Source organism: Stigmatopora nigra, chromosome 2 (genome assembly GCF_051989575.1).
Source record: "Stigmatopora nigra isolate UIUO_SnigA chromosome 2, RoL_Snig_1.1, whole genome shotgun sequence".
NCBI classification, from domain to species: domain Eukaryota; kingdom Metazoa; phylum Chordata; class Actinopteri; order Syngnathiformes; family Syngnathidae; genus Stigmatopora; species Stigmatopora nigra.
The window spans coordinates 2,370,699-2,397,702 of NC_135509.1; the positions used below are offsets into that span (position 1 = coordinate 2,370,699).

At 42.7% G+C, this 27,004-nt stretch overlaps 1 protein-coding gene across 1 annotated transcript in view; it reads left to right on the forward strand.

Annotated features, from left to right (window-relative positions):
- The window catches only part of plcb1l (phospholipase C beta 1-like), a 40,294-nt gene that overhangs the window by 7,336 nt on the left and 5,954 nt on the right, over positions 1-27,004 (forward strand). Inside the window, exons 3-15 of the mRNA XM_077741168.1 lie at positions 6,225-6,293; positions 16,719-16,859; positions 17,205-17,284; positions 18,568-18,621; positions 19,296-19,371; positions 20,128-20,228; positions 20,335-20,501; positions 22,852-22,998; positions 23,572-23,729; positions 23,797-23,879; positions 24,057-24,141; positions 26,606-26,786; positions 26,917-27,003. Of these exons, the coding sequence (XP_077597294.1) occupies positions 6,225-6,293; positions 16,719-16,859; positions 17,205-17,284; positions 18,568-18,621; positions 19,296-19,371; positions 20,128-20,228; positions 20,335-20,501; positions 22,852-22,998; positions 23,572-23,729; positions 23,797-23,879; positions 24,057-24,141; positions 26,606-26,786; positions 26,917-27,003 (1,429 nt within the window). The remainder of the gene's footprint in view (positions 1-6,224; positions 6,294-16,718; positions 16,860-17,204; positions 17,285-18,567; positions 18,622-19,295; positions 19,372-20,127; positions 20,229-20,334; positions 20,502-22,851; positions 22,999-23,571; positions 23,730-23,796; positions 23,880-24,056; positions 24,142-26,605; positions 26,787-26,916; position 27,004) is intronic.

Genomic DNA, 27,004 nt, shown 5'->3' on the forward strand with positions numbered 1-27,004 from the left:
TCATTATATTAACACTCGTAAAAGAAAAATGTTTATTTTGGGAGTTCTAAAGCAATTCATTAAATCCCTGTGTATTTACTCTATTAGTTTTGATTACGGCCAATGCAATGTCGATATTAAGCTGCGCCCACTCGCAAAGTGACATTTAAAACTAGTTGCCATGACAGTCTACTTTTTTATTTTTTTTGAGACTGCAAAGTAGTTCGCTAGGCAGGTGCTGTCTTCCCTCGGGCATCCCTTTCAAACAAAAAGCCTCCTTTTCACGTTTGCACTAAACTCATGACATGATAAACAGGGTTTACAAGGTTTTGTGTATTTATTAGTGAGGCCCAATTACAATTGTGCCTTTACAGTTTGGGAGTTTTGTCCTATTTTGAATGTGCTTCTGATGTTTTGTAATTTGCGTTATATGACCATGCTTTTCTTTGTCAGGATTGCCTTCCAACTGCAAAAGTGTGAGCTTCAAACATTAGCAGCGGCAAATTCCGTGACTTTTATTCACAGATGACCGAAGAACGACACTAAGGGGGGGGGAGACAATGAGCTAACATTTAATTAAAAGAGACCTAGGCAAACCAGAGCTGTGCTACCTGCTGTTCTGCCTCATTCATTCTTTACCTCCAAAATGAAGGCCCATTCATGAGCAAATGCTCGGGAGTTTTTGCTAATTACCACCTTAATTGCACTCATTTAAAAAGTACATCGTTTTGGATTGGATTGGAACTTTAATTCATCCCGTATTCAGGAAATTTCAGAAACAAGACACAGAAGACATTGTAGACCTAGATAAAAAAATTGGAGCTGTGTGTTGTTAGAATTTATTCATTGTAATCCCATTTTTACTTGTTGTACCATACCAATATTACATACAATTTTGATTGTGTTTTTAGTGTTTAAATTGGAATGTTTCAGGCAGTTAAATATATATAGCTATTACGATATATTTTAAATTCATATACGACTAGACCAATCAGGGCTTAGTAGCAAACGGCTTCCACTTCAAGGCCCATTTGCTGGCCGGGCAATTAGCGAGGGACCTTTTTTTGCTTTCCGACAATTTGCTATTGCTTCCTGGGCACGTCAGCAATGACCGGCGGCCGCTCAAGTGGGCGCGGGGAATGCAGAAAAAGGTCTTTAACTCCATCACCACGAGAGGAGTCGGATGTTGAGTAGTGAGTGGGATCGTAAGTAGGCATAATAACCAGGAGGCAAGTTGCTTTCTCCTTTGAGCTGCCTTGTTAATCATTTACTAACATTTTAGAAGGAACCACATAGCTTGTGTTCACTCACATAACATCAGAAAGCAAGGCCTAAATTTTAGGTACACCTTGTCACTTGTACCTCTTGTGTTTTTTTGTCCTTTCGCCATCATTTTGCGTTCAGTCTTCCACTGGCGCCCTCTTCTTGGTTGTTTCTTCTTCGTTTCCACTTCGTGACCAAGTGTGTCACAAATGTGGGTCACTTGCACATCCTCCCGCCTTCTCCTCGCCGAAGCGAATTGAATTTCAGCTTAGACTGATAAGGAAGTATCAAATTCAAGTCGCTGGAAAGCCGCTGAAGTCCAGAAAAAGAAGCTCCGGGACAAATTTGAGAAATCTGTTTGACGCTTAGTGTATTCGCAGTATCGGAAACTGGCATGAGTAGGGAATGTAGAATAGAATATCCTTTGTGTCGGTGAGATATGGCCAGGGGAATCCGAGGCAAACAAGACAGAAGAAGAATCGTACAATTTTTTTGAACTGATGGAAAGTACTTCCGCCGTATTTTCTTTGAAGCCATCGATTTTCTCAGAAAGGATGTCAGGTGAAATGATAACCAGCAAGAGTAGAGGAAACAAGAAAGGACCAAACAAAAGCTGAAGAGATTCGCCTGCGGAGGGCCAATGATGAATGGATTTTTCAGGACTGCCTGCTTCCTTCCGACATCAAAAGACTATGTGGATGCCGTCGGATCGGAGGTGGTGCCTGAGTTGGTGCCTGAGTTGGCCGAGTGGCACTGCAGCTCTGCTCATCGCCTTGGGATGTTCACTTATACAGTCAAGATAGGGGAAGAAAAATTCATGTTAAAAGAAGAAATGCCTTTAAGCCATTGTCTCAATACCACAGGTACCATTCTTCTTAAAGCCGATGTTTCCTCCAGGGAAAACTACTTTCTGATTGAAGAGAAAGCGAGGCCTGCCATTAAAATACTGTGTGATGACTTTGAGAAGGCGTCAGTGTCAAGTCTTCACATCTTTGCTGGGGTACTTACTACAGAGTTTTCCTTAAGGTTTAATTAACAGTAATGTGCCCCATAGCATTCCAGGTTCCTGCTTTGTCCAGGACATCAAAAAGTGGCAACCAGTGCCATTTTTGAATGAACAGAAATGGTTTGTGTTGAGTTTTTTTAACATGTTGTGGCCCTCCCAAAGTAGTCTTCTACATTGGCACTGATAGGACTTAGTGTGTCTTTAACAGTACCTTATTTGGTGCTAAAAAGGTACAATTAATTAAAGAGTCAAGGACATGAACGCAACATTTAATCCTCCCCATTCAGTAGCCACGCCCCATGTGTATCCATGTTTGCATTCGCAAGGAGTTGGAGAGGTCATCTCTCGGTTGCTTAAGTGTATCCAAGAAAAAGGAGGCCCCAAAGGAGGCCCCAGCAGATACAAGAGGAGCCACTGAAAAGCACAGCAAGAGAGGGAATTGTTGTACATGACAAGATACGTACCGCCATCCAGATACGGCAAGATGAAGCTCAGCGAAAGAGGCAGGTGTCCACCGGGAGGACAGGTGAGCCATCGGGGAGTAGAAGGGATTGACGCCAAACAAGGCATCTTGACGGACGGACGACTTAGCGCTTTTGCTTCCCCTTGTCATCCCGTACTGCTCTGCTATCTGTCAGACAGGAGTGCGCTCCTCTGGCTTCCACGCTCCCTCGGCGTACTCCTCCCGTCAAGCGTGGGAGCTTCAGTGAGTCTGGGCATGTGCGCTTATTCCATTGGTCCGTAGAAACGTGCTTAGCAGACACTCAGTGTCTACACTGCAGTCTGACTAGAAAGTTAAGCTGTACAGTGAACTACCAATCCGTTTTACATAGATATGGCCTTTTTTAAATTGAGTAGCATTGATGATTTACTAAAATACAGATCCACATTAGTGGAATCGCCGTAATTGTTTTCCTTTAATGAACCCATCCAATCTTCTAGACTATAACAACCCTCTTACTTGATTTGGAACCTTTCTCAAGAATCTATTGGTCAATTAAAAAAAAGTCTGAGCACTCACTTTGCAGTACTGGCGGTCCGATAGCAAATAGACTTGTTTTGCAGTTTCTTCCTGCCGTCTTTTTTATCTGCACTTCAGCTGTTAGCCAGTTCTTGTTGGGCACCAAGAGCCACTATCAGCCGCAGACACACTCCTCCTACACTTAAGGCCTTTTTTTTCCCTCACACTTTGCTTCACAGTCCTGGCTGTCCTGCCATTCCTGGAAATTCTGTGAAGATTGAGGTCCCATCAACTAGCTCTCCTTTGGACCGAGCCTTCATTCGACATAATCACCTTCACAGAGTCTTTAACAGAGCTTAACGATGAGCAGATGGAAGGATTTCCAGAGAGTATTTTGATAGACATTGTACTTAGACATAAATGGTAGGCAGCTGGAAGATATCATTAACCATTGGTTTGAAATGAATGTTTAATTGTTCAATCCAAGGCTTTCCTGCCAATTGCCTTTGCAATACTTTGGTGTAAGCGCTACAAAGAAGTCATTGACAGAAGGCGGAGGCTGAAATATGACAAAGCTCATTAGCTCAGCATGCGGTGGCGACTGCACTTTATCTCTGAGGTCTTTTATCTCACCTCATTTCTCTTCTCCCCACTTGAGTCTCATGAAATATTCAATCTGCGGATGTAATGTCCAAATAATTCAATCGTCCGTCATCTCTGGGAATTTTGCAGAAAGGTCTTGCTGAATAAACTGCAGGTTCACAGCACTCCCACGTACGTGCCACTCCAGACTTTGGCTGCCCGTTGTTTTTTTTATTTCATTTTTTTTCCTAGCAAAGACACGGCTGAGTTGAGAGGATGTGACTCGCCACCTGTTTTCTGCCAGTCAAGGACCACTTCACAGGGCTTGATGCCTCCTGCTTGTATAATTTTAGGCAGCAGCCATTGTTAACGTCGTACATCTGTATGGACTGGAATCTCATCATACGGTCAGATGATAAGCACCTCAGGCAAGAAATGAAATGTTAGGAAGAGCAAACAGTCGGTAATAACACAAAGAAATCAATAGATAGTGTATAGATATATATATATCAAAGTTGAGCAAATATTTCTCTAGATTTAAACCTTACAGAACCTGCACTGCAAGACAATTGCCCCAAAGTACATCAAGGTAAAATCTCAAAGTACCTAAACCAAGAACCAGAAGGAGCAAATAATTCTCCAGATTTAAACCCTACAGAACCTGCACTACAAGACAATTGCCCCAAAGTACATCAAGGTAAAATCTCCCAAGTACTTTAACCAAGAACCAGAAGGTTACTTAAAACCATTCCAGTTGTAAAATGCTGAGTTTTACAGTTAAATGGTCTGCTTATTCTATTGGTTATCTTAGCATTGACTTGTATATCTCGTCAAGAATTTACAATGCAAGTGTGGGGGATGAACTCAAATGTTTTCCATTAGAAAAGGCAGCATGTTGCAGATACATCAGGGCGACGGGCACACAGACGATATCGCCCGCGGCCGTTGCAGGTTAAGCACGCTCATTAATTTCTCTAGTTTCTCCCCCGCCGGTGCCGCTGCTCGCTTCTGGCTTTTTCAGACGTGCCGTGTATGCTAAGAAGCTCCGGCTCGTCGGATTTGTATTTATTTATTTATTTTGTTCGCCCGGCCCATCCGCTTTGAAAAGGCAGATTCCGTTTGGTGGATAATTTAAGTTGCTCGGATGTTAACAGACGACTTCAACGTTCATAGCAAATTCCCTTAGAAATAGGAGCAAAGTGTTTTCATATCATTTTTGCGTTGTGTGACATATTTGGGCTACGCTTAGGCTTTAAACAAGCGGCAAGGCGGAAAACCAAAACACTTGGGAACATTATTTTTTAGCATACTTTTTTATATTGTATAAAAAGAACTGTCTGTGAATGTGTGTATATATCATGGGTGTCTAAACTATGTAGAAAACTGTACTCTCCACTAGTGTAAATATAAATAGGTATGTATATGTATATTTTGGAATAATTTTGAAAGCTTGTGAAAGATTATTTTGTTGCCTTTTAACTCATTGACTTCAGTTATAGACATCAAATTCATTTCAACTTGGAAAGCTGCTATTGAGTCTATTCAACAAACAAAAGTGGAAGGCCTTCAAGTTGTCCCCCTTTGCGGCTCTAGGACCAAAAAGTTTGGACACCCCTGCCTGTTTGGAATGAATTTTTCTCCATGGAGAAGCATTGGTTACAGCACCACAAGTCGTATAAACTAAGAGCCCCGCCACTTAGCGACATTTCCCCCGTCGCTCTATTAAAAAGAAGCATATAAAAGCCTTTTGCTGTTTGCTCGTAAAAGCCCGGGACAAGCACGGGCCAGCAAATTAAGTGGCCTCGCTTTGCACAGAGCGAGCGGCCCAGTCAAAGGTTAGCGCCTACGCTGGAAACCTTGCGCTTTGAAGTCCCTCCGGAAGAACACGGGGTGCCGAAAGCGGACCGGGTTGTTCTGGATGCGCCTCCGAGAACCTTCAATCCGACACACTGTTAAAAGCAAAACCGTGTCATAAGGGAACTTTAGCATCGCAGTAGTAATCCATCAGTTTATTGATCAAAATGAACCTGGGAAGCTTCCTATGTGATCTTTTTTCCAATATTTGTACTCAAACGAGAAATAGAATCCATCTGCAGTGGGCAGCAGCGTATAGATTCCCCGATAATGACGGGAATGAAGTCGGCTTGCAATTTTCCGCCACGAGTCGACGGCGATATGATGCCCAGGTCTCAGATAAACCAAATATTTGCTATATGTCTGTCATTTTTGTTTGAATTTCTAGAATTAAAATGAAGTCGACATGCGTAATTATCTTGTGGCGGATCTGTTACTCCACCAAAATAAAAAAAAACACTATTTTTGCCTGCTATTTCTGACTTAAAAGAAAAAGTTTTGATGATTAAATACTAGATGCACGCTTGGATCATTCGATGCCATCCACTAACCGCCGCCATGTTCTTTTCTTTCCCGCAGGAAACCGACTTACTGGACATAGCATACATCAAAGACGCCCGCAATGGAAAATGCACCAAAACGCCAAAGGTAAGTGCATGATTGATAAGAACGGGTTTATAAAAACATATGTACATCAGACCACATACACTTTGCAGGTTTGAGTGAGGGATTGTAAACGTCATGACCTAGGAAAGCCATTAGCGGGCAAATGGAGACGAGAGAGGCCGGCGGGTAAAGCAAGAAAGGTCGTTAGTTAGAATGGTATCAGCTAAAAATCAATTTGGTACAAAAGTGGTAAAATATGTTAGGATTATGATGATAGATGTTCAATCACGTGGCTTTTTTTAATCCCCTGTTGTGAATGTAAATGAGTTCATCACTCGTAGACGTCTCGGTTGGCAGCGAATCAACGAACCAAATGATAATATTAGCCTAGAAAAAAAACGAAATGCATTTTCTAATTCATTAAGAAAAAATGACTCATACGTTTGGCCAAATGTGGAATTGAAATGAAGAAAATCAATATCAACGGATGCTTGGAAGAAAGACAGCGGTGTCCCGTCCGTCTCGGTTTCATTCCCCCATTTCTGTGTTGATTTGCGTGACCAAACAGGCCCGAGCCGACATGGCATCGCTCTCCAATTGGACTCGGTGACACTCTGCAGGCGCCGTGTAATCCAAGGCGGCTGCCTTTCGCCTGTTACCATCTGCTTTCCCCTTTTTTTACCCGTTGTCTTTTCGTATCGGCAGACCATCAAAATCAGGACTCAAACTCCAATGCAAAAGGAAGTCATCAGTACGACTCTATTCTAAAATCCATAGAGATGAGGTACTAATGAACAAGTGGCCACCCACCGATTAGATTGGCGGCTTGTCCTTTGCGCAACCGAGCGTATCTCCGAGTCAATCACAGATGAGTGGAGAGACACGGTGTATGAATTATTATTTTTTTTCTTCTTCGTCATACCGACTGTCTGTGGTTATTTTTAGCGCTCGGGTGGCCGTCACTGGATGTTCTCTCTGTGGCTGCGGTGGATTTCTATTGGACATTTTGCCTTTGTGGCGGCGGCCAAGCACTGCAAAGCCTCTTTCCGCCACTTTGCTTAGTTTGTGATTAGCCCAAAAAGTCAAGGGCGTTACTGGAAGACACACCAAGTGGTGATTTTTTGCTTCAGAAGAAGTCTTTTTCTTAGGAAAATTACCCTTTTTCTGTGCAATTTCCCAAGGCTTTTCTTATACCTGTTAGAGTTAGAGCTCTTTGCTACCGATTGGAAATCACCCAGCGCATTTCAGCTCGCCGTTCCCCCGGGTCAGGATGAGGATTGACCATTTGAAAAGTACTGTTGCGAGCTACCGGGCAGTGTCGGCTTGCAGTTTGCCCGAGAAGACGACTGCTAAATGCGGCTCGACTCGTGTACGTCCAGCCCTGTAACAAGATCTGGATAAAGACCGACGAGCACTCGGATACGAGTAACCCACAATAGCAACTTGGACATGGGCGGGCGAATGCTAGCGTCGTCATCATTGACACAATGTGAGTCAGAACCCAAACAAACGCTTACGGGATGTTGGAAGATCTCAGAGTTTAAAGAAAATTCCAAAATTAATACTCCTAATGTCATCTCCTTGGAATCTTTGGCTCTTGTAATACTTTTTGTCAGTACTTCTAAAAATAAAGCTGGATGATACATAAACTGGACTAAAAGTGGCATTTTTATAGGCAAGTTAGACTTTGAAATATTATCCGGAGCAATTCAACTACTATTTCTTAACTTTCACTCCTGGAGATGTTCCAGATCCAGTTGTGGACTCTGTCATTTTCCGAGGAATTGGAATCAGGTTTTTCAAGAAAGTACTTAGCAAAATAAGTACATATTTACTCTGTTTTTTGTAGTTGATCTGCCAAATGTGGCACCACGACCTCATTTGCAAGACAAAACAAAACTCTGGCGGCAAATCCGCCTTTGCGTCACCTCCTGGCAGGAAACAGCGGTGCCAATGAACGCAACTCAGGCTTGTGACTTTGTTCACTGGCGGTCACCAGAGTTTTTTTTTTGCCTGTCACTTGAAACGCGGTCCACAAACAAGCCCCCTTGACTCATACCTCATATCAAAGCTCTATGCAGGCTCCTTTTAGCTGGACTATAATTTTCTCTTTACATCGTTTCCTGGGCGCAGGCTGATGCAAAATACCCATGACACTGTCTAGGGTGGTTGTATGTGCGTGTAGGTATGTGAGGAAAGATGATATCATAACTGTTGCTATTCTGGTATGCCTCAGTAGCGGTCGTTAAATGCGGGTAACAGTCACGAGCACGAGGATGCGGGGATTAGCATCAAACCATTAAAGTGGTCCCGTGGCGAAGCTGCTGTTTGTAGATTAGTGTCACCTGAGGAAAATATGTAAATTTGATTCGTGATTGAGGTTGCTCATTTGCAGAAAAGTTCAATTGCCCTAATTTGATGAATTTTGTTTGTTCGTTGTTTTTAGATGGAAGCAGTTTTCTACAGTTGATGCTGTTTTCAGCTGCTATTGACCTCTAGTGACCTCAACCTTTCATATTGTCCAGCTCATTCTCCTGTTACATAAAAAGATTGATTTCCAGAAAAGAAGCCGCATCGGTAACGGGCCAATGAGCAGAGGTGGTGGCGAAAAGGTTGCCGTGATTGACCGGCCTCGGTTCTCTTCTTCGTTCAATGGCTCCGATGAATCCCGCATTCTTGCCATTAACATGTGGCGAAGAAACAAAGGCAAACTACCTGGAATGGAGAGTGGGGTGATGGACACAGATGCCTGAAAATAAGGTCTGAGGGAGCACAATGCTGCACCTGTTCTTTCTTCCCAACCGGAATGTCTCCAACAGACTGCTACTTTGTCTTTCAACTTCCTGAGAATCTCATCTTGCATCCAAAGGAAGGAAAGGAGGGGATATTGCTTTTCCAAAAGCTCTCTTGAATCATCCGCATTCGTCTCGCTTTTCCAAAAAGGCTTAGTTTGAATACGCCGAGCTTTATAAGTCGGTGAAAAACACAAACAGCCCTCCGGATCGATTCCGAGTTCACCAAAGGGCAAATGTACGGATACTAAATGAAGGTCAGAAAGTTTTGCAAAGTAGTCCACTTGCGGATTTGGGAAAAATAGCCGGTGAAATCCAATGTGACATTTTGTTTAACACAGCAAAGGTCGACGCAAGCAGACCATGATAGAAACGTCTTGGACAGGCTTAACCAAAAATATGCATCGTATTATAAAAGTCAGCATTTTACTCGCCTCCATTTGTCTTCTTCTTTCTTCCCCGTGAGTTGGAAGCAACTGCTTTTTTTCCTGAAGGTGTCCTGGCCGATTTGCTGATCAGCACTCTGTTCCTCTTTCAACTTGATTAAAGAAACTCTTATCCGGAATAAAGGAGCACCTCTCCCATTTCACAGGGTGACAACCTTGATCAACACTGATCTGTGCCAATGTCTATTTACTGGAGTTATTACATTTCGCAGGACTTAAAATCGTTCCTGGTTAAATTAGCCAGATTTTATCTTGAGACCTTCCATCATTCTTATCTTTGCCTTTTGGATTTGAACCAGATTCGTCATACCCAGACTCGGTCACCAAGTATCTCTCTACTTTAATTCAGGCTTTTGGGTCTAATGATTTTGACTCTGGCTCTTTTCTACATTTCTTTACCTCAATACAATGTGATTTTCCAATCTTCTCTCCTTTTGCCAACAATCAATAGACTTCTAGACTACATCGTAGTCCCCTTGGAGTCAGTCAGTTGACCTGGTTTGACCTGTTTGCGAGCTTTCACAGAGGAGTCGCCATTTTTGAGCATTTCATGCCAAAAGAAGTTTAGCTAATGGCCCCCGCGACGACAGAGAATGACCCTTCCTCCACGTAAAGATCATTACACGCCGCTTCCGTGCAATCCATCGTTTTTGTTACCAAGGAAACCGCCAGAAGACGTACACAGTCGGTAACGAGGGTACGGTGGCTTTTCTCCCTCTCTATCTTGTGCTGTAATTGGAGATAATTAAATGGATTCTCATAGCGATGAAGCGTTTTGAAGTTATTATCATTTGTTCTCTTCTACTTATTTTTTTTGCCGCTCTAGCGAACGCCGATGGATTCTGTTTCATCAACATTCAAACTTCCTGATTAGTGAGGGAACACGTCTGTGGTCGGATACGCCGGGAAGAACATCAAAACGCATTTTTCGGCGCTTGACTTGCTTTTCGTTCGGAAACACACACAAAAAAAACGAAATACCCTAAAGTGACTCATCTCATTGATTGAAAAGTGTGAATCATTTTGACAACGTGAGAGCTAAGGTGCAATGCTAATGATCGTCACTTTAGAGGTGATACTTGCTCGCCGTTACGTAAGCCTTCTAGCAGCCAACTTTCCTTGGCAGTCTTCTGCAAAATTTTAATCGGGACCCATGGATGTCCCTCTCAAATTTAACGTCCTCTTGTTATCATCCGTCTTTTCCTGATGGGTGAAATGATGGCCAGGCTTGTGGGATTTTGTTTTTAATTGCCGCCACGTTCACACCACTTATCTATTAATCACGCAGGTGAGGCAAGCGAGGACACATGGCGAGATGCCGCCATGATCATTTTCCGTGTCTTTGTGTATGTGCGTTTTACAGTGCCGTCCCTACAGTATGATATAAAGAGACAGACCACCTTTATGACCATCACCGGCTTAATTAGTTTTCGATGGGCAATCTCATGAGGGCATGGAAAAAGCAGATATGTCATTTCTCACTGCTCTTTTAACTCCACTTTCCTCGAAGGAACTTGAAGGGTGCTTGCTTTTCACTCTTTAAGTACTACTTTTTTAAGTGCTGGCTAAAATCTTCAGACTCGTTGACATTATCGTGCGATGAAGTGGAAGACACCATTTTAATTCCAATTTCGTTAACAACTTCTAATTGGCAACTTGATCATAAAGTTTTGGAGAGACAAACAAGAATTTCTGATCTGTCTTTTCATCTCTGAGCTCATCACTGGCTTGTCTTTGGGTGTTTCACTCCATTTTTTTCAAGTTTCTATCTTTCTTGCTTCTAAAATGACTGGATGTCTTTGTGCCGCTTGGCTAGTCTCTTCTTCTATCAGTCTGTTCGTCAATTGGCCATTTTGGTCATCAGTCTGAAGGTCGACTCTTCTTTTGCTCCATCACTCTGTCGATCGATCTGTGGTATTTTTCTGTTAATTCTTAAATCGCTCTGGCACAAAACCTGCTTTTTCATCAAGTCTCTCATTCTGTTTCTTATCATTCTCCTCGACACACACCCCTCAAAGCAGACAGAGGTCTCTTTGGATCCATTTTCATCAGAAACGAGATGCTGGATCTCTCCCCTATCGTCAGTAAACGGCCTCCGGGTTCGTTTAAATTCACCGCCCTCTTTTGGCTCACCTTCTGTGACTCAAGCACGGGGGCAGATGGCACAAGCATGTCCTAAACAGCAGGCCATCTTCATCTCGCAGTAGCTCATAATGGCTCATCGCTAACGACTAACTGCAGGAATAAACCCTCACAATCGCCGCAAAAGGCAGGCTTAGCGAGGACCATCTTTGGTTCGAAGGCCCAATTAAGTCAGAACGTGATGGTTTTGGCCGATTGTTCCACACGTTGTCACATAAAAAAATAAATAAAGGGAATCTAGAGGGGAGATGGTGTCTCGGCTCTCCAATTAGGGATGCGACAGCGATGAGGGCGATAAAACGCCTCCATCATGATGAACGGGCTTCACGTGGGATCGTTAGTTTATTTGTTATGACTCCGCTGTGGTTGGGTTGTCACGTGCAGGTAATAATGGAGGGGAGGTGATAAAATGGAAAAGAAAGAGAAAGAGGATAGGAGCACAGACTTATGTTTGGGTTTTTTTCTGCATGTGAAATAGAATATTATGGTGTATTTTCATTTGTTTTTCTCTCTATAGTACCTGTCTGGAAAACATGGGGGCACAGATGGTGGTATACTTTACAATACACCCACATAAAGAGCATGATTGGTGCAAACAATAAATGTGAAACAGTCAGACTGGAACAAGCTTGGATATTTTAAGTCAATTGTTTGGATTGTTTTTTGATTGTGCCTAACAAAGCCATAGATTCATTGTTATGATCCTAATTTTGCAGCAAGCAGGAGTCTTTGAGTGTCTTAAAAAGTCTTAAACGTACTCTACTCTTTTTCAAAAGCATATCATTTTATTTCTCATGTGTTAAATTGCTGTTTTGCATGAAATAATGTTTGCCAAGTGATCTTAGCCCACAGGCTCAATCAACACTTTTCCATTTGGGTCAGACAATAAAGCAGGAACATTTTGCCTCAGATTAGCTACAATGAAACAAAAGAGCTGCTCCGAGCGTCAGACTTCAGTCAGCCAAAATGGCCGTTCATTTCCCAACAAGACCTACATAACTCCAACGATGGTTTATGTATATAGTCCAAAAAGAACAATGGAAGATTAAACTGAATCCTCCAAATCAACCCTAAAATGTCCTTACAGAGTCTGTGGACATTTTATTTTTAGCCTGAAGTCTTGCCCTAGAGCCCAGCCTGGGGAAGTGTCCTCAATGGACTCTTGGATTAAATAATTGACAGACAGTGCAGCCCTCAAGCAGTGGATCTTGACCCTCAGCTACTATCGTATGGAGACAAAATATGGATGTCTTCCCCAGTCAGTCAGTCAGTCAGTCCTTCCTATTTCCATGTGACCGTGTCCTGGTTTCCCGTCTGCTGTGTTCAGGACACTAAGCAGATTCCTGTGCTTGTGACGTTTTGCAATCATTTTCACCACAAGTGTCTACTGTCCCTTTTTTTTCTTCTTTCTTTTTCTTTCAGTAGTCGGAACTGACTAGCATCACCACTGTGTTACGTTATGTAATATTGTATAGTGACACTTGCGGATGTGCTTTAAATTGTCTGCTTCCTCAAATACTGTCTGGACGACAATATTTTGTGGGAGCAGATTACTCTGTTTATGTGTTTTTTAAAATTGAAAACACACATTTTTTCCTTTGAGTCGACTTGCCAGCATTTTGTCAACGTCGCTAGCCCTTGAGTTAATGAGAACACCATAATTACTTTACTTATGTACTTGTCGCCACTTTGTAGCACCATCAATGACTGAAAGTAAGTTCACTTTTTGGTCTGTTCTACTAGTTGTCGTTAATGTGGCTGGCCAAATTTGACAGCCTTGTTTTAAGTGGCCACTGTCACCTGCTTGACAGACAAATTGGGCTTCATACCAGCTCGAAAATTGATGCGGATGAGTCAGAGCTTGTGTGTGGGTGAGCCTGTGAGGAACGGAATACCAAGAACAAGCCGACACGGAGGAAATGCTTTTTAAGGACAGATGAAATAATATCCCGTCAGCATTTTTATGCTTTGTCTTCTTCAACACTTATTGAAGATAACACCATCATCGTTGCCATTAATATGTCTAAACTGAATTTGTCCCACCTTGTCTTATAGTATAGAAACCAAGAAGAAATCAAACCCACCTTGGAAAAGGTAGCAGTGAGAATACCATCCTAATTGTTCCCAATTCTCCCCCACCAAGCATCTGCCGCTTGATGAAATTCCGCAGCTTTTGGATTTGGCAGTGTCACGCGTCATTACGCAACCGCTTCACTCGGAAGATGAGAAGTCTCGCCTTTTTTTTGCCTTTGGGGGGATTTGGTAATGAGGTGCTGATGGTTAGCTTGCAGGTAGAGAGCTTCCAACTCATCAAACATGGTCTTCATGCCCCCCTTTTGGCTTCCTGGATTTTGCCTAAGGGCGAAAATACTGATACCTTTGTCAATTTACTACTGTTTCTTGGCAATAACCTTTAAAAAATATTTTTAACATTCTCCCAGTCCAAATACTTTTGCAATGGCATACAAGAAGAGCAACTAAAGTGACACCTCTTCCCAGGTGTACGTTACCAAGGAAACCAACTTAATTACCAGTGGGTGTTTGCCTGCCAATCAGTGACCCGGCTAAGTAAATCCTCATCTTTAGTGCTTGCTAATCTGTTCCAGAGGAGCCCTTAGTTTCCTCTCTCTCTCTCCAGTGGAAAAAAATGGCCACCTCTGTTTTTTTTTAACAACCATTTTGGCACATGAAACAAACGTTTTTCATTACACGGTCTCAATTCCCTTGACCGTGCGGCCGGCCGGACTCGGAAGTAAGAAATAAAGCTGTGGAAACAGGGAGGAAATTGGCACGTTTTAACTCGTATATGGGAAATGGACTTTTTCATGTACGGTTATGCAATGAGCTGCAATAACACGCCACCAAAAGGAGTCTTCATGAGCCCCCTCTACATAAAACTAGCTTTGTCCAAGTCCCTATCAGCATAAATAATGGGGGCTTCATAAATGGCATTTTCCTCAACGGATTCATTAGAAAAATTAGCAATCCGTAGCGATTGCTATCCATCATTTGGATCTATATACGTCTGGCAATGGCCTTGACCTTTGAACCGTCCTTGCAGTTGATTTACGAGAGCCCTGAAACGTGCCTGGGGGAGGTTATTACAAGACATTCCCTCCCCACCTGTATTTTGTACATCCTTCCGATTGTTTTTCCACAAATTTGTAGCACAAGCTGGCGGGAGACAGTTGCACTGAAAGGTTTCCATGCAATTAAATAGGCTGTTTGATCAGTAGAGAAGCTTTAAAGCTCAACTACACGCCCACGGCCAGCGAGGAAGAAAGAGGGGGCTGACGGCGGGGCGGCTTGATGCTCCCACAGCGAGGGTGTGAAGCCAAAGGTTTTTTAAGTTCTGGATTAGCATTAGCTACCGTTCCTTGTCGGTGGATAATGATGAAGGGTTTGTTAGGTATTGATCCAATGCCAATTATGCTTAGTTTTTCCTTATTTGTGGTCTGTATTTTTATATGTTTCACCTAATTAATTCTTTTCAGTTTCAGAATCAATGTTTAGAGTAACATGGGTATTGAGAGTGGAGTATTTTTTAATTATTTGAACAAATGGCTATTCGTAGGGGCCTGAAAACAGCATCTAGTTCGGGGCTCGGGAACTTATTTGATGAAGAGAGCCACAAACAATTCATATTTTGCAATGTTATTCCTTGTCTAATCTAGTTGGACCTTTATTAATCCCAGAGGTAGTTTCACGCCGTGGTTCCAACACAAATGAACCTCCCGATTGATTCATCGACGGATCTGTCCGTCCGATGTATCGCGGCGCACTAAGGCGCTCTCTCATTTCAGCTTAATGACCCGTGCCGTCCCTCCACCCTCACGCTACCTCGTCACAAATTGGATTTCACTCCCACGGCTTTTTACCGGCCCTTTGACTTTTCTCCCGGTATGGACGATTTTTCTTCTGGTCAGCCCCCCTTGCTACAAGCTAACTTGTCGCTAGGGATTTTCAGCAACTTGAAAAGTAGGCTTTCATCTTTTTTATAGCTCGATGGATGGTCAGAGAGACGTGTACCGATCCCCAAATCGTAAGAACAAAAAAACGGAATAGGCTAGTCCTGAGAACACCGCCAAAAGGAGGCGACGTTCCGGGCCAAGCCGTCCGAGTTTGATAGACGAGCGAGGCAACACACAAAGCTCTTTGTCTGATTTGTTGCTCTGATTTGTTGGGTTATCGGAACCGGTTGGCTTTCCCCGCTAAAGCCTCGCCGAGACCTTTTGTTGTTGTTAATTAAGCCAGTGTTTTGTATGCCGGGCCGCAGAGCGACAGAGAGAGTCTTATTCCGCCTCAGAGGTATTTTGTATTTCTCTAATAGGCTCTGCTGCACGCAGATGAGCTGTTTAAATGTATATTTGTTTTACCACCTCCTCCTCAGACAATTACGTCCCCCGATGCCAGTCCCGGAGTCGATGCTAGTGAGCTGGAACGCCGCCAGGGTGCCTTGTTTGTTTTGGGTTTTTTTTTCACAGTGCATTGAACTTTGCTGAAATGGCTACGCGTGTAAAATCAAGGGAAGTTAGGTCAAATAATCGATTTAGTCTGGGGATTATTTTGGGCGCTGCAAAACTAAGTGATGGCTCTTCACCAAACATTTTATTTCAATGGGATGGATGTGTAAAGGCTTTATTTTGTCAATGGTTTCTGAGATTTAGCTATAGTTTTCACATTAAGTAAGTGGATGATTTAATTGTTCATAATATCATACAACTGAAGAGAAATTTAAAAAAATGCAATCAATGATGGATGTTTTTAGCATATCAAATTTAGTACATTTTGAGGTGTTCCATTTTTTGAGTCTTGTAATGCTATGCTACAAAAAAATGTGGATTTTAAGTCCACATGTTTTATACTGTCATTTATTCCATGTCATAAGTTATGCATCTTTTTCCCTCAATTGCAAATAGGCTCTGAAATGGAACCCCATCACACTCTTTAAAAGGGCAAAAGCAAAAAGAACAACTCCGCCGTGTTACCCGCGTGACACTTTGCCGTTGCTCTTTTGGCGGCGCTTAACACCTCTTTGCCATCCCGTCCACTCGTTCTGACACACGTTTGCCTCTTATATGTCCAAGGAGACCAAATTGCGCGAGCTGCTGGACGTCAGCACGCTGGCGGGGAAGATGGAGAACAGGATGCTGACGGTAGTGAGCGGCACTGACATGGTCAACGTCACCTACCTGAACTTTATGGCCTTCCAGGAGGAGACGGCAAAGGTAGAATAGCTGTATATGTTTATATGAGCCATTTTAATTTCCATCCAGCTTTTAATTCCAATACTAAACATGCCATACTGGCGGTTAAGTCTAAAAGTCAAATCTGAAAGTCAATGTTAGCTTTCACGCAAATGATAAAACAACACTAGCTTCTATACGGTAAGAGTCCATATCAAGTCGCCATGGCAACAACAACGGCTCATTCCCCCGGCGTAATCATGTCCAAACTGTTGCTTTTGACGTCAATTCAGACAAACCTTTTTTTTCATAACGTTTAGAACGACATGCCTGACTTTATTGTTTTTTTCAGGATACCCATGTGTGTATGTGTTTTCTTTCCCTTAGGAATGGGCGGAGGAACTATTTAGCCTGGCTTCCAACCTGCTGGTGCAAAACATGTCCAGAGAGGCCTGCCTGGAAAAAGCGTAGGCCATCCTTACACACAAATGCACGCACGCACGTACGCAGGCAGGCACACTACCGGTCATAAATCACCCGCCCAACCCTCGCTCCACTCGCATGGCGTTGCGTCAAGCACACAGCGACCCGGCCAACGACTGTAAAAGCCCGTCATCGTAAGCCATCAGCAACACGCCGTCGGATGCCTCGCCGAGAGTGACCTGAAATATGAATCCGCCGACAACACGCGGCTGTTTGTTGTTTATCTGTCCAACCCGCTGTGCACCCCCCCTCCTTCCACAAAGCGGGCAAATTGACTTACGAGACAATAAAAGCCGCCATCGACCGCTGGTAGGCGGACTTCCATCGGCTTGTGTCCTCCGGCGTGGCGCTAATGTGTGCGAACAGAGCACGCTAACAATTTGCGCGTTGGGTTTTTGGATCATGGATTTGACTTACTTATATGCAGCCAGAAATACTCTTTGAGTAATCATTTTAAAAGAGATATTTGTTTTGCAGACCGCACTTGTAATGTGCTAATTATAGGGGAAAAAATGGGGATAAATCAGGAAAATGGGACAACTTGTTGCTAGGCAGAATTTTTGGCACTGTCATTCAATGGGAAAAAATACTTTAAAATTAGTGCAACGTCAATGGGAAAACCACATATGATTGGGAAAATGTATAAATATTTTAAATTATAAGAAAGAACTGTTGTTGATCTTTAAACTAAAAGTAAAAAAATTTTTTAATATGTCAATGTTTTTCTCTCAGGACTTTATCTTTTTGGGGTCGGTTTGATTGCTGTCGCTAGGCAGAATTTCTGCAACATAATCCTCTTTTTAAAATATAAATGTTCCTAATTTTATAGGTATATTCTAATTTAATAATCCAATTTAATTCTATACCTATTTGCATTATTGTGAGTAAAGCAATGCTTTCCTCTTTCCACATTTTACAACATATACTTTTTACTACGACATCATAGACAATAAACATCATTTAACAAGTCATGTTTACACAGTATCATTCACTCTAACTCTTTAATTAATATAAAACGCCGAAGAAAATGTAGTGCAGAAGCATGAATGCAATGTGAGCGCTGAAAGTTGTGGATATTAATTATTAGCCAGCAGCCACTTAAGGCCACGGCTCCTGTTGCGTCTATTTATAGCGCCGTCTCAGATTAGCCTAAACATGCCAAACCGCCGCGTAGCCGCCCGTGTTTATCTACCCTCGTCACTCCACACAATATTTCATCATCATACGAACAAGTCACTTGTGCTTAGAATGCTTTTGTTGTTTGCAGATACACTCGACTGAAGCTGCAGCTCAACCCTGAAGGTCGAATCCCGGTCAAGAAGTGAGACTCCACTCTCTCTCTCTCTTTCTATCTCTCGGGTTTTTTATTTTTTTATTTCATTCCTCCTCACACGCGGCCTTCATGCTAGCTGGCGCTTACGCAGGATATACGAGCGGCCCTAAAAGTGTGAAGGGAGCCCGGGTTTATACACTTCTTAGTGGAATGAGCCAATTAAATCAGAGCTTTAATTAAAAGTGGATTTACTAAGAGCACACTACTGCCTAAAGGTGAAAGACAGGGGAGTCTATCTGGATACACCAGCTAAATTTGTCAATAATATAATATAATAATATAGTTTTTCATTACATATACATCTCATTGATACTGAAGGATTAGGAAAAGCATAAGAATGTTGTCAAAAGAAATCAGAGACCTATTGTGATTAAAAAGTGGTGAAATGACAAAAAAATTGAACTTTCCCCTTCTAAAAACCAAAACAGGCCGTTGTTTGCAAATCATAAATCACCCATCTTTCTTGTGTTGAGATCCAGCTGCAATGCATCTCTTATTTATGATGACAGAAGTCTTTGAGTCTTGAAAAATCGGTCCTTTGAAAAAGCTGATCTGAAAACTGATGCTGCTTAGTTATATACTCATCATTTTCAGTTTATCACTTGGAAATGTGCATTTTTTTAATGAAATTACTTCATTTCCGTCCTTTGTCCTCCCCACAGCATCTTCAGAATATTCTCGTCTGACCGTAAGCGGGTGGAGACGGCGTTGGAGAACTGCAACCTTCCCTCCGGCAGAGTGAGAGGCCAAAATATTCGCCATTTACCCCCCCTACTTTGATGTCCTCGTCTCGCCTGCTTCTTGAGCCCCGTCGTCTGAGTCACCCTCGCTTGCGTGACACAAACTCACCCCGGGCAACTACATTCAGATGCAATGGCGTTATTTTTACCCCGGTCAAATGTCCCTTTCACCCTCTCCCGTTAGCCGTCAATTCAACATACATTTTCATGAAATACACGTTAAATAAACGAGGACATTTTGATTGGCAAGGATAATGTTGTCAATGGAATCGTTGCGTGGTAAAAGGAATACAAACATGGAGAATACAATGTGTGTATGTAGAGCGAGTAGAAGCTAATTAGCACAAGGAGAGGCAAACGTGTTGCCTTCCTGAAAGTCCGCAGGGATTCGCGCCTGTTCCTGCGGGCTCGTAATTACAGCTAAACGCTACGCCTGTTAATCCCTAAAACACACACACACACACGGTGAGTCATTCACCTGCGTATCAGTGTAATGATCACCGTGGAACAGGAAATGAGAGGGAACGCCCGTTTGTATTGTGGTTTTCAACACATTCAAAAATGGCAGATTTTGTTTGTGCAAACACAACTTTTGGATGCTAGCCTGAAGAGATACTTTATCTGTAGACTGTGAGAAAATATTACACATGGTTAGCTTGATATTGAGGGAAGAAAGATTCCGACCAATGAATATCCCATTTGAGTATTTTTATTGACATATTTTTTTATTCTTTCTCATTTCCCCAACTTTTAGAATGACTCTATCCCGCAAGAAGATTTCACAGCGGAGGTGTACGACCTGTTCCTCAGCAACATCTGTGCCCGACCAGAACTGGACCACATCTTCTCTGACGTGTAAGAAGTTCCACTTTGGTTGGATGTCTGGACTTATTTTAGCTTCCTAATTTGCTATCTTGTAGAATTATGTCTGGACATTTATTGAACTTTGAATTTCCATCAGGGGTGCAAAGAGTCGTCCATACATGAGCGTGGAGCAGATGACCGACTTCATCAACAACAAGCAGCGAGACCCCCGACTCAATGAGATCCTGTACCCACCCCTCAAGGCCGAGCAGGTCCAGCAGCTCCTGGACAAATATGAACCCAACACCGCGCTAGCGGAGAACGGTCAGTCTCACCTTCTGGGATATACCCCACAATTGTTTACAAATGGTCAAATTTAATGGGATATATAGAAGAGGATTAGGGCCACTGAAGAAAATAAAAAGATTCATTTTAACCCTACATGTAATTTACTATACCGTATTTTCACAACTACAAGGCGCACCCCATCATTATCCATAGTCCATAGAGGCCATAGTCCTTAAAAAAATGTATCAGTACAGTACTTTAGCTTCCACTGAGAGAACAACTCCACTTTTTTATAGTATTCCACTGCCTTTATGTTTAATATCCTGGCTAGTATTTTTTTTTTAATATTTTGGGGTAGCAGCTGGAGGCTGCCAAGAACAAGCAATGTTTGCGACTCATGTTTACAAGATCAGGACCAACAGATGTGAACCCCCGCTTGGTAAAGAGCGCCGATGAGTTGAAGCATGAGCTAGAAAATACGATGAAGAGCACGCCAACCCGACCCGCTTTTCATGGCTTTGAAAAATTGAACACCCAAAGTGACGTGCCGGGCGAATAATTCATGAACGAGCCGGTAGATGGACGAGCCGCAGCCAATGGAGAATGGCTCTCAAGTCGTCCCGGGTGTCAGCCTCGGCAAAAGTATGCGAGGGCCTCCGAGGTCGAGGCTTCACAACAATCTGTTCCAATCTGCTCGTTAATGGAGTCCAACACTGGATGAATGCATTGATGGTGGATACATTGTAAAATAGCTTTTTGTATTCATTGGCCGAGGTAGACAATCGGCTTTGCTTAATAAATGAGCTCTCGTCATTTCTAAAGCGCATTCAAACAAGCGTGTTATTGAAATGTAATCAATGTTGTGTGTGTGTTTACTCCTTGGAAGCTCGTCCTTCCTTGTCTTGGTGACGCCACCCCCAGACCCCTCGGGTGAGGTATTTATTCCGCCGGAAGGGAAATGCTGCCATCTGGTCAGCCGTATGCCCCACTTCTAAATCACTCAAGGGCACTTCTGTAAAATGTAACTCTCTTATCAGATTTGGCTTCCTGAGATTTTTTTTCTGATCGACATGTCTATCGGTTGTTGCTTCTTTGGACAATTTTGCTACTGGAGTTTTTCTATGGTTGCCTCCATTTGTGACGTTAAAGCAGAATTTTCTGAGGTCAAGCAAACTATGACAGGACGATGGCATTTTAGTCATAAAATGTAATGTATTTGATTCAGTAGTTTCAAAGTGCTCGAAATGAACGTTGATTCCCTCTCAAAGGATCCAATGTTAGCGTTCTATCTCTTCCTCGCTTTTCAGCGTTGATTTCATATGGCAATAATGGTCTCTTAGCAGCTCTTTAAATGACTGTAATGTATGCTAACACTGTTAAAGGAGGAACAAGACACCACCAGAGTGTCATCTTTGTTGTCATTGAGAGAAAGGCTTTATTGAAATGGAACTCAACCGAAACCCAGTATATAAATGGATGGGATGGATTATGAATGTTTTTTTTAAATTCAGCCCACGAAGACAAATTTCATAGCAGTGTGCAATTTACAAGAAGTGCAAAACAGAAGCTCCCAACTAAAGGGCCAGGATTGTGAGTTTGGTTATTTCTTTCTAAGGAAAGAGGCTCATTTTGATGACTGGCCAGAAATGAAAAATTTAATATTCAGGCCTGAGTGCCGCTTCCAGTTAGCATCATGTAATTTGGGAGGCGTGGCATTCATTAGCAAATAAAAAGTCCTCAGAAGCTGAATAGTAAGTTTCAAAGACAATTTTCATAGTGGACCGGACATTTTGGTGCCGAAACCCGGGATTCAAGATCTGTGGTGCCAAAATCCGGGATTCAAGATTCATGACCCTGCCTAAACAGTTATTTTGTTTCCCATCCTGGAAGCATCTACACATGGGTGGGCGGGGTTATACCTACTGGTGGCCAGGAAAGTCAGACCCCCCTCCACCCACGTCATCGGTCTTCAGGGATAGCCGTGATGCCAAGAGCTGCTATTTTACACAAGACAGCCTGTCGTTAATTAAAGAAGTGACTCTGCAGAGGGCGGCGCCGCATTAATTAGCATAAAGTGGCCGGGGGGACACACTGGGGGGTCGGGTGCACGCATTACTTTGCATATTTTGTATAACGTCAGAATTTGTGTGCGTGCCCTGTAGAGCCTTAGTGGTCTTTCCTTTTTTTAAATTTAAATTTTTTTTTTACCTTGGAGCTCAGTATGCTAATGCTAAAGAAGATAGCGAGCGGGTGTGCTGAATTTGAATTGGATTTGTTTTTTTAAAACATTGCAAAGACAAATTGCAACATTCAGTGTATGAAGGGGCCAATGTCATCTATTTTTGTATTAAAATGAAAAAAAATACATATGTTTTTAATTTCACAGGTCAAATCTCTTTGGAGGGCTTTGCCAGGTACCTGAATGGCGAAGAGAACAGCATTATTCCCCCAGAAAAACTGGACCAGAGTGAAGACATGACCTTTCCCCTCTCGCACTACTTCATCAACTCTTCGCACAACACTTACCTCACAGGTACACCAACGGCCCCGCCCCCTAACACACATCTCAAGTGTACTACATGTACTTTTTGTGTGCCTTGTAACTCACATGAACAAATCGCTCAAACCAGCACGTTAAAACGTTTCCCTTCAATGATTCGATTCCGTTGTGGTAAGGACTTTTATGAAGTGGACCGTTTCCTCTGATGGGAGTTGACGGAATTTCCAGTAATGGCCAAATGAGAAAGCTTTCCAATGTCTTCCTGGATGACTCGGATTTTACAGTACGGGATGATTGGCTTGCATTTCAACGTATCCCTCTTTTTTTTAGGTCATAATCTTATTTTATCTTATAATGTGCTGAATTTGGGTCTAATTTCATGTTTTCTTTGTTTACATCACAACCAGTCTTTGGTTTAGAGTCGCAGTATTTAATCCCTCTTTTGTTAGCATTTACAAGGCCTCGTTTTCAGTACTAAGGCCGGTCACGTAGCGCTTTAAATCTGCCTTGGTGCGATTTCTAATGTACACAAACTCTAACTGAGCATTTCATAGCAATAAGGAGCAATAAAGATAGACACTGAAATGTTTTTTTTTCTCCTTGTAGCGGGGCAGCTGGCTGGAAACTCCTCGGTTGAAATGTACAAGCAAGTCCTTCTATCGGGTTGCCGCTGCATTGAACTGGATTGCTGGAAGGGACGCACTACTGAAGAAGAACCCGTCATCACTCACGGCTTCACCATGACAACAGAAGTCTCCTTTAAGGTACATAAAAGCAAACAAAGTTAGGATTTGTCTAAAAAAATATGTTTGTATTTTTTGCTGTCATTAGGAGGTGATCGAGGCCATCGCAGAGTGCGCCTTCAAGACCTCTCCGTTCCCCGTCATCTTGTCTTTCGAGAACCACGTTGACTCGTGAGTCTGGTTGATGATAATAATAATAATAATGAGGCACCCAAGTTGGGATGAACAATAAATTCTTTCTTAGGAACTGTATTATAGTCCTGGAAAATCAAATTAAAATGGTTGCACTTGTTGCTTGCTTGCTTTCTGGCTGCTAAATCCACAATCTCTTGTTGTTTTGTCTTTCAGACCCAAGCAGCAGGCCAAAATGGCGGAGTACTGTCGCTCCATATTTGGCGACGCTCTGTTGACGGAAACTCTTGAGAAATATCCCGTGAGTCTCTCGCAAACACCTGCACATTTCACAGCCAATTTCCACAAAAAGAATGGGACACAAGACCCAGTATTTCACTACACTTATTTTCTGTGGTCTCACACTTAAGAACTGCTATCCACAGTTTGTGTCGCATTTGGCCAAGCTTGCTGGCGCCAATCGTCCCGTCCCGTCTGTCACACTTCAAAATGGCCACCCGTAGATTTGCTACATTTCATGCACGTCTTTTAGTTTCTCGCAATTTTTCACTCTTCTTTGCTGGCGCGCAGCCGCTCGCCATTAAAATGCTCCGACGACAACGGCGTAATCTTCGCGCCGCTTTTTCTTGGCGCTCCTTTATCGGGCTGGCTTCTGTTGCCATAGTTACCGGGCCCAAGCTGGCTTTGTCCCTGTGTAGCCAAACTCTCCCACGGGTGTCCTCACAGTCCAATCCAAACATAGCATTGTTGCAATTGTGGATTTAAAATGATAGTTTCAAGTGGAAATACTTGCTTTCCGCTGATACCCATACAGCACCAGAATGGTATTCAGGAGCACTTAGAAATGAGCAAAAGTTCTTCCTCTGGCCAAGACCCATTCTCCCAATCCATTTGAAACACTGCCAACCTTCCTACTTTGTAGTAATAAATACTTGGAAATACAACAATACTTGATCAATACTTCAAGCGTCATTCACATTGATAGAAAGTGAATCAAGTGCATTTCCAAAACTGATTTTACACTAAATATGTATAGAATTTGACAACATGTTCCCATAGGTTGGCACCTGGTGAATAATCCATTACTTATTGGCAGAAAATAAACGAAACTGGCACATGGCATCATACCTACGTTTGTCCGATTGTCGCCAAAGCGTATTATTACATCACTCCATTGTGTCTTTTTTTTTTCTTCTTCACTGGGTCCTCCTCTGTTGCCATGGCTACCGGTCCAAAGCCCGCTTTGTCCCTTTTGTCCACCCTCTTTTCTCCAAAGCTGTCATTGTGTGGATTAACACAGGGTCATTATGTGGGCACTCTGGTTCCACACGTAGTCTCCTTGCCTCTTTCCGTATGTTCCAGCGGGAGGGAGCATCTTTTGAGTATTATCTCCCCTCAGCAGTGGCTCAGTCGGGGGACCTAATCGGGTGGAGAAGGTCAAAGCAATGACGGCCGACTTTAAGGGTGCAAGATAGGCCAATGTGGCTGGATTGGTCCAAACAAGGCCTGCAGTAGCAAAAAACAAAAACACATGCTGATGCTACCATAAATTATCTCCACAAAAATGCCATTTTGCCTTCTGAAACCACCTCTCCGGGTAAGAAATGAAGGATTGGATTTGCCATATTTCTTACATATTTTGACATTTCTCATATGTCGGCAGCCTCAAAGAATGGGCACTCTAGTAGTTGAAGCTGTCCAACTTCATCAGAGCTACATCTATGCTCACGTCAAGCCGTTGTTGGCTTCTCTATTGTCAACGGCTGCCTTTGACGTCATTCTTTTTATTCTCACGGACTGTTACTTTGATTTATGGCAAGCTTATAAATATAAGATGTGACAGGAAAAGTCAGCTTCTCGTGCATCCAGCCGTAAACAGTGATAAGGACCTTCTGAAATGTGTCTGACTTTGGGCCATCAACTGATTTTATACTCTATTTTGGCTGTGTTGGGCATCTACTTTTATCTCCAGAGAAAAAGCCCTGGTGGCAGTTAAATTGAACTCCAAATCAATGCACTCGGTGCTGCGAATGCCAATCGGGAACGCCGTCAAATCTCATAAGTAGCCGCCGGCGTGGAGCGAAGGCCAAGAAAATGAACAGCGCTGGCCGTTTTCTTGTTTTTAATTCACTCTCCCAAAAACAAGGTGCAGAAAGATGGATGGATGTTTTGCTGAAAGAAATGTTTGCAGCTGATGAGTTGTGTCTGTCGTTATTTTTTTTTAAACACTGTCCAAATGCTGTAAATAAGTGACAAGTGTACCAGCCTGCTTTTAGAGTGCTTGTCTTCTCAAGTCAAACATCATTGCTGTTAACTTTAAACAATGTGAAAATTCCTTTTTTGTGCAGAAACGTATCAGTCATAGCAGGACCTTTTACATTAATTTTTTTTCTCTATAACTGAAGATCATGAAGTCCTTAACTTGACACATTTATGACTTCTACTAACTACCACACATATATACCATGCTCAATCTTTACCTATACATACTGTCCCTCATCTGTTAATTTTTTTAGCAAATTCGTCAATTTCTTCAATTCCTACCCGTTGAATTCTTATTCATGTAAAGAGGTAGACAAGCAATTTGTATCGTGAAACAAAATGTTCTCTTTCTGCCCTCTGCTGGTGGTTTCAGCTCCATCAAAGACACTTGCACTGACTTATACGAAACATTTTCTACAGAATTTTTGTTTTCCATTTTTCATGCACTGGCCTTTGTATGGTCTTTATCGTTTTACTTCATTTTTCTTCTTACTCTTCTCCAGTTGGAGTCTGGTGTTCCTCTGCCCAGCCCCATGGAACTGATGGGCAAAATTCTAGTCAAGAACAAGAAGAAGCACCACAAGGCATCGTCGGATGGCAGCGCCAAGAAGAAGCTGTCCGAGCAGGTGTCCAACACCTGTAGCGACTCCTCCAGCGTTTGCGAACCATCCTCGCCAGGAGCCGGTACGGTTGACGTTATTATGATGTGTTGGGGTAAACGGGGCAAAGCAGTTTTCGTTGTTTCGGTGTTAAAAAAAAAGTTCTGTTGTCAAACTGGGAAAAACAGACAAACTCAAACTTTTCTATGCCTCAGGTTCCACGAAGGAGGATCCGACCGAGTCCTCCCAGCCACCAGAGGGCGCAGAGCTCAGCCTGAGGCCGCAAGGAAGAAAATCCATTGG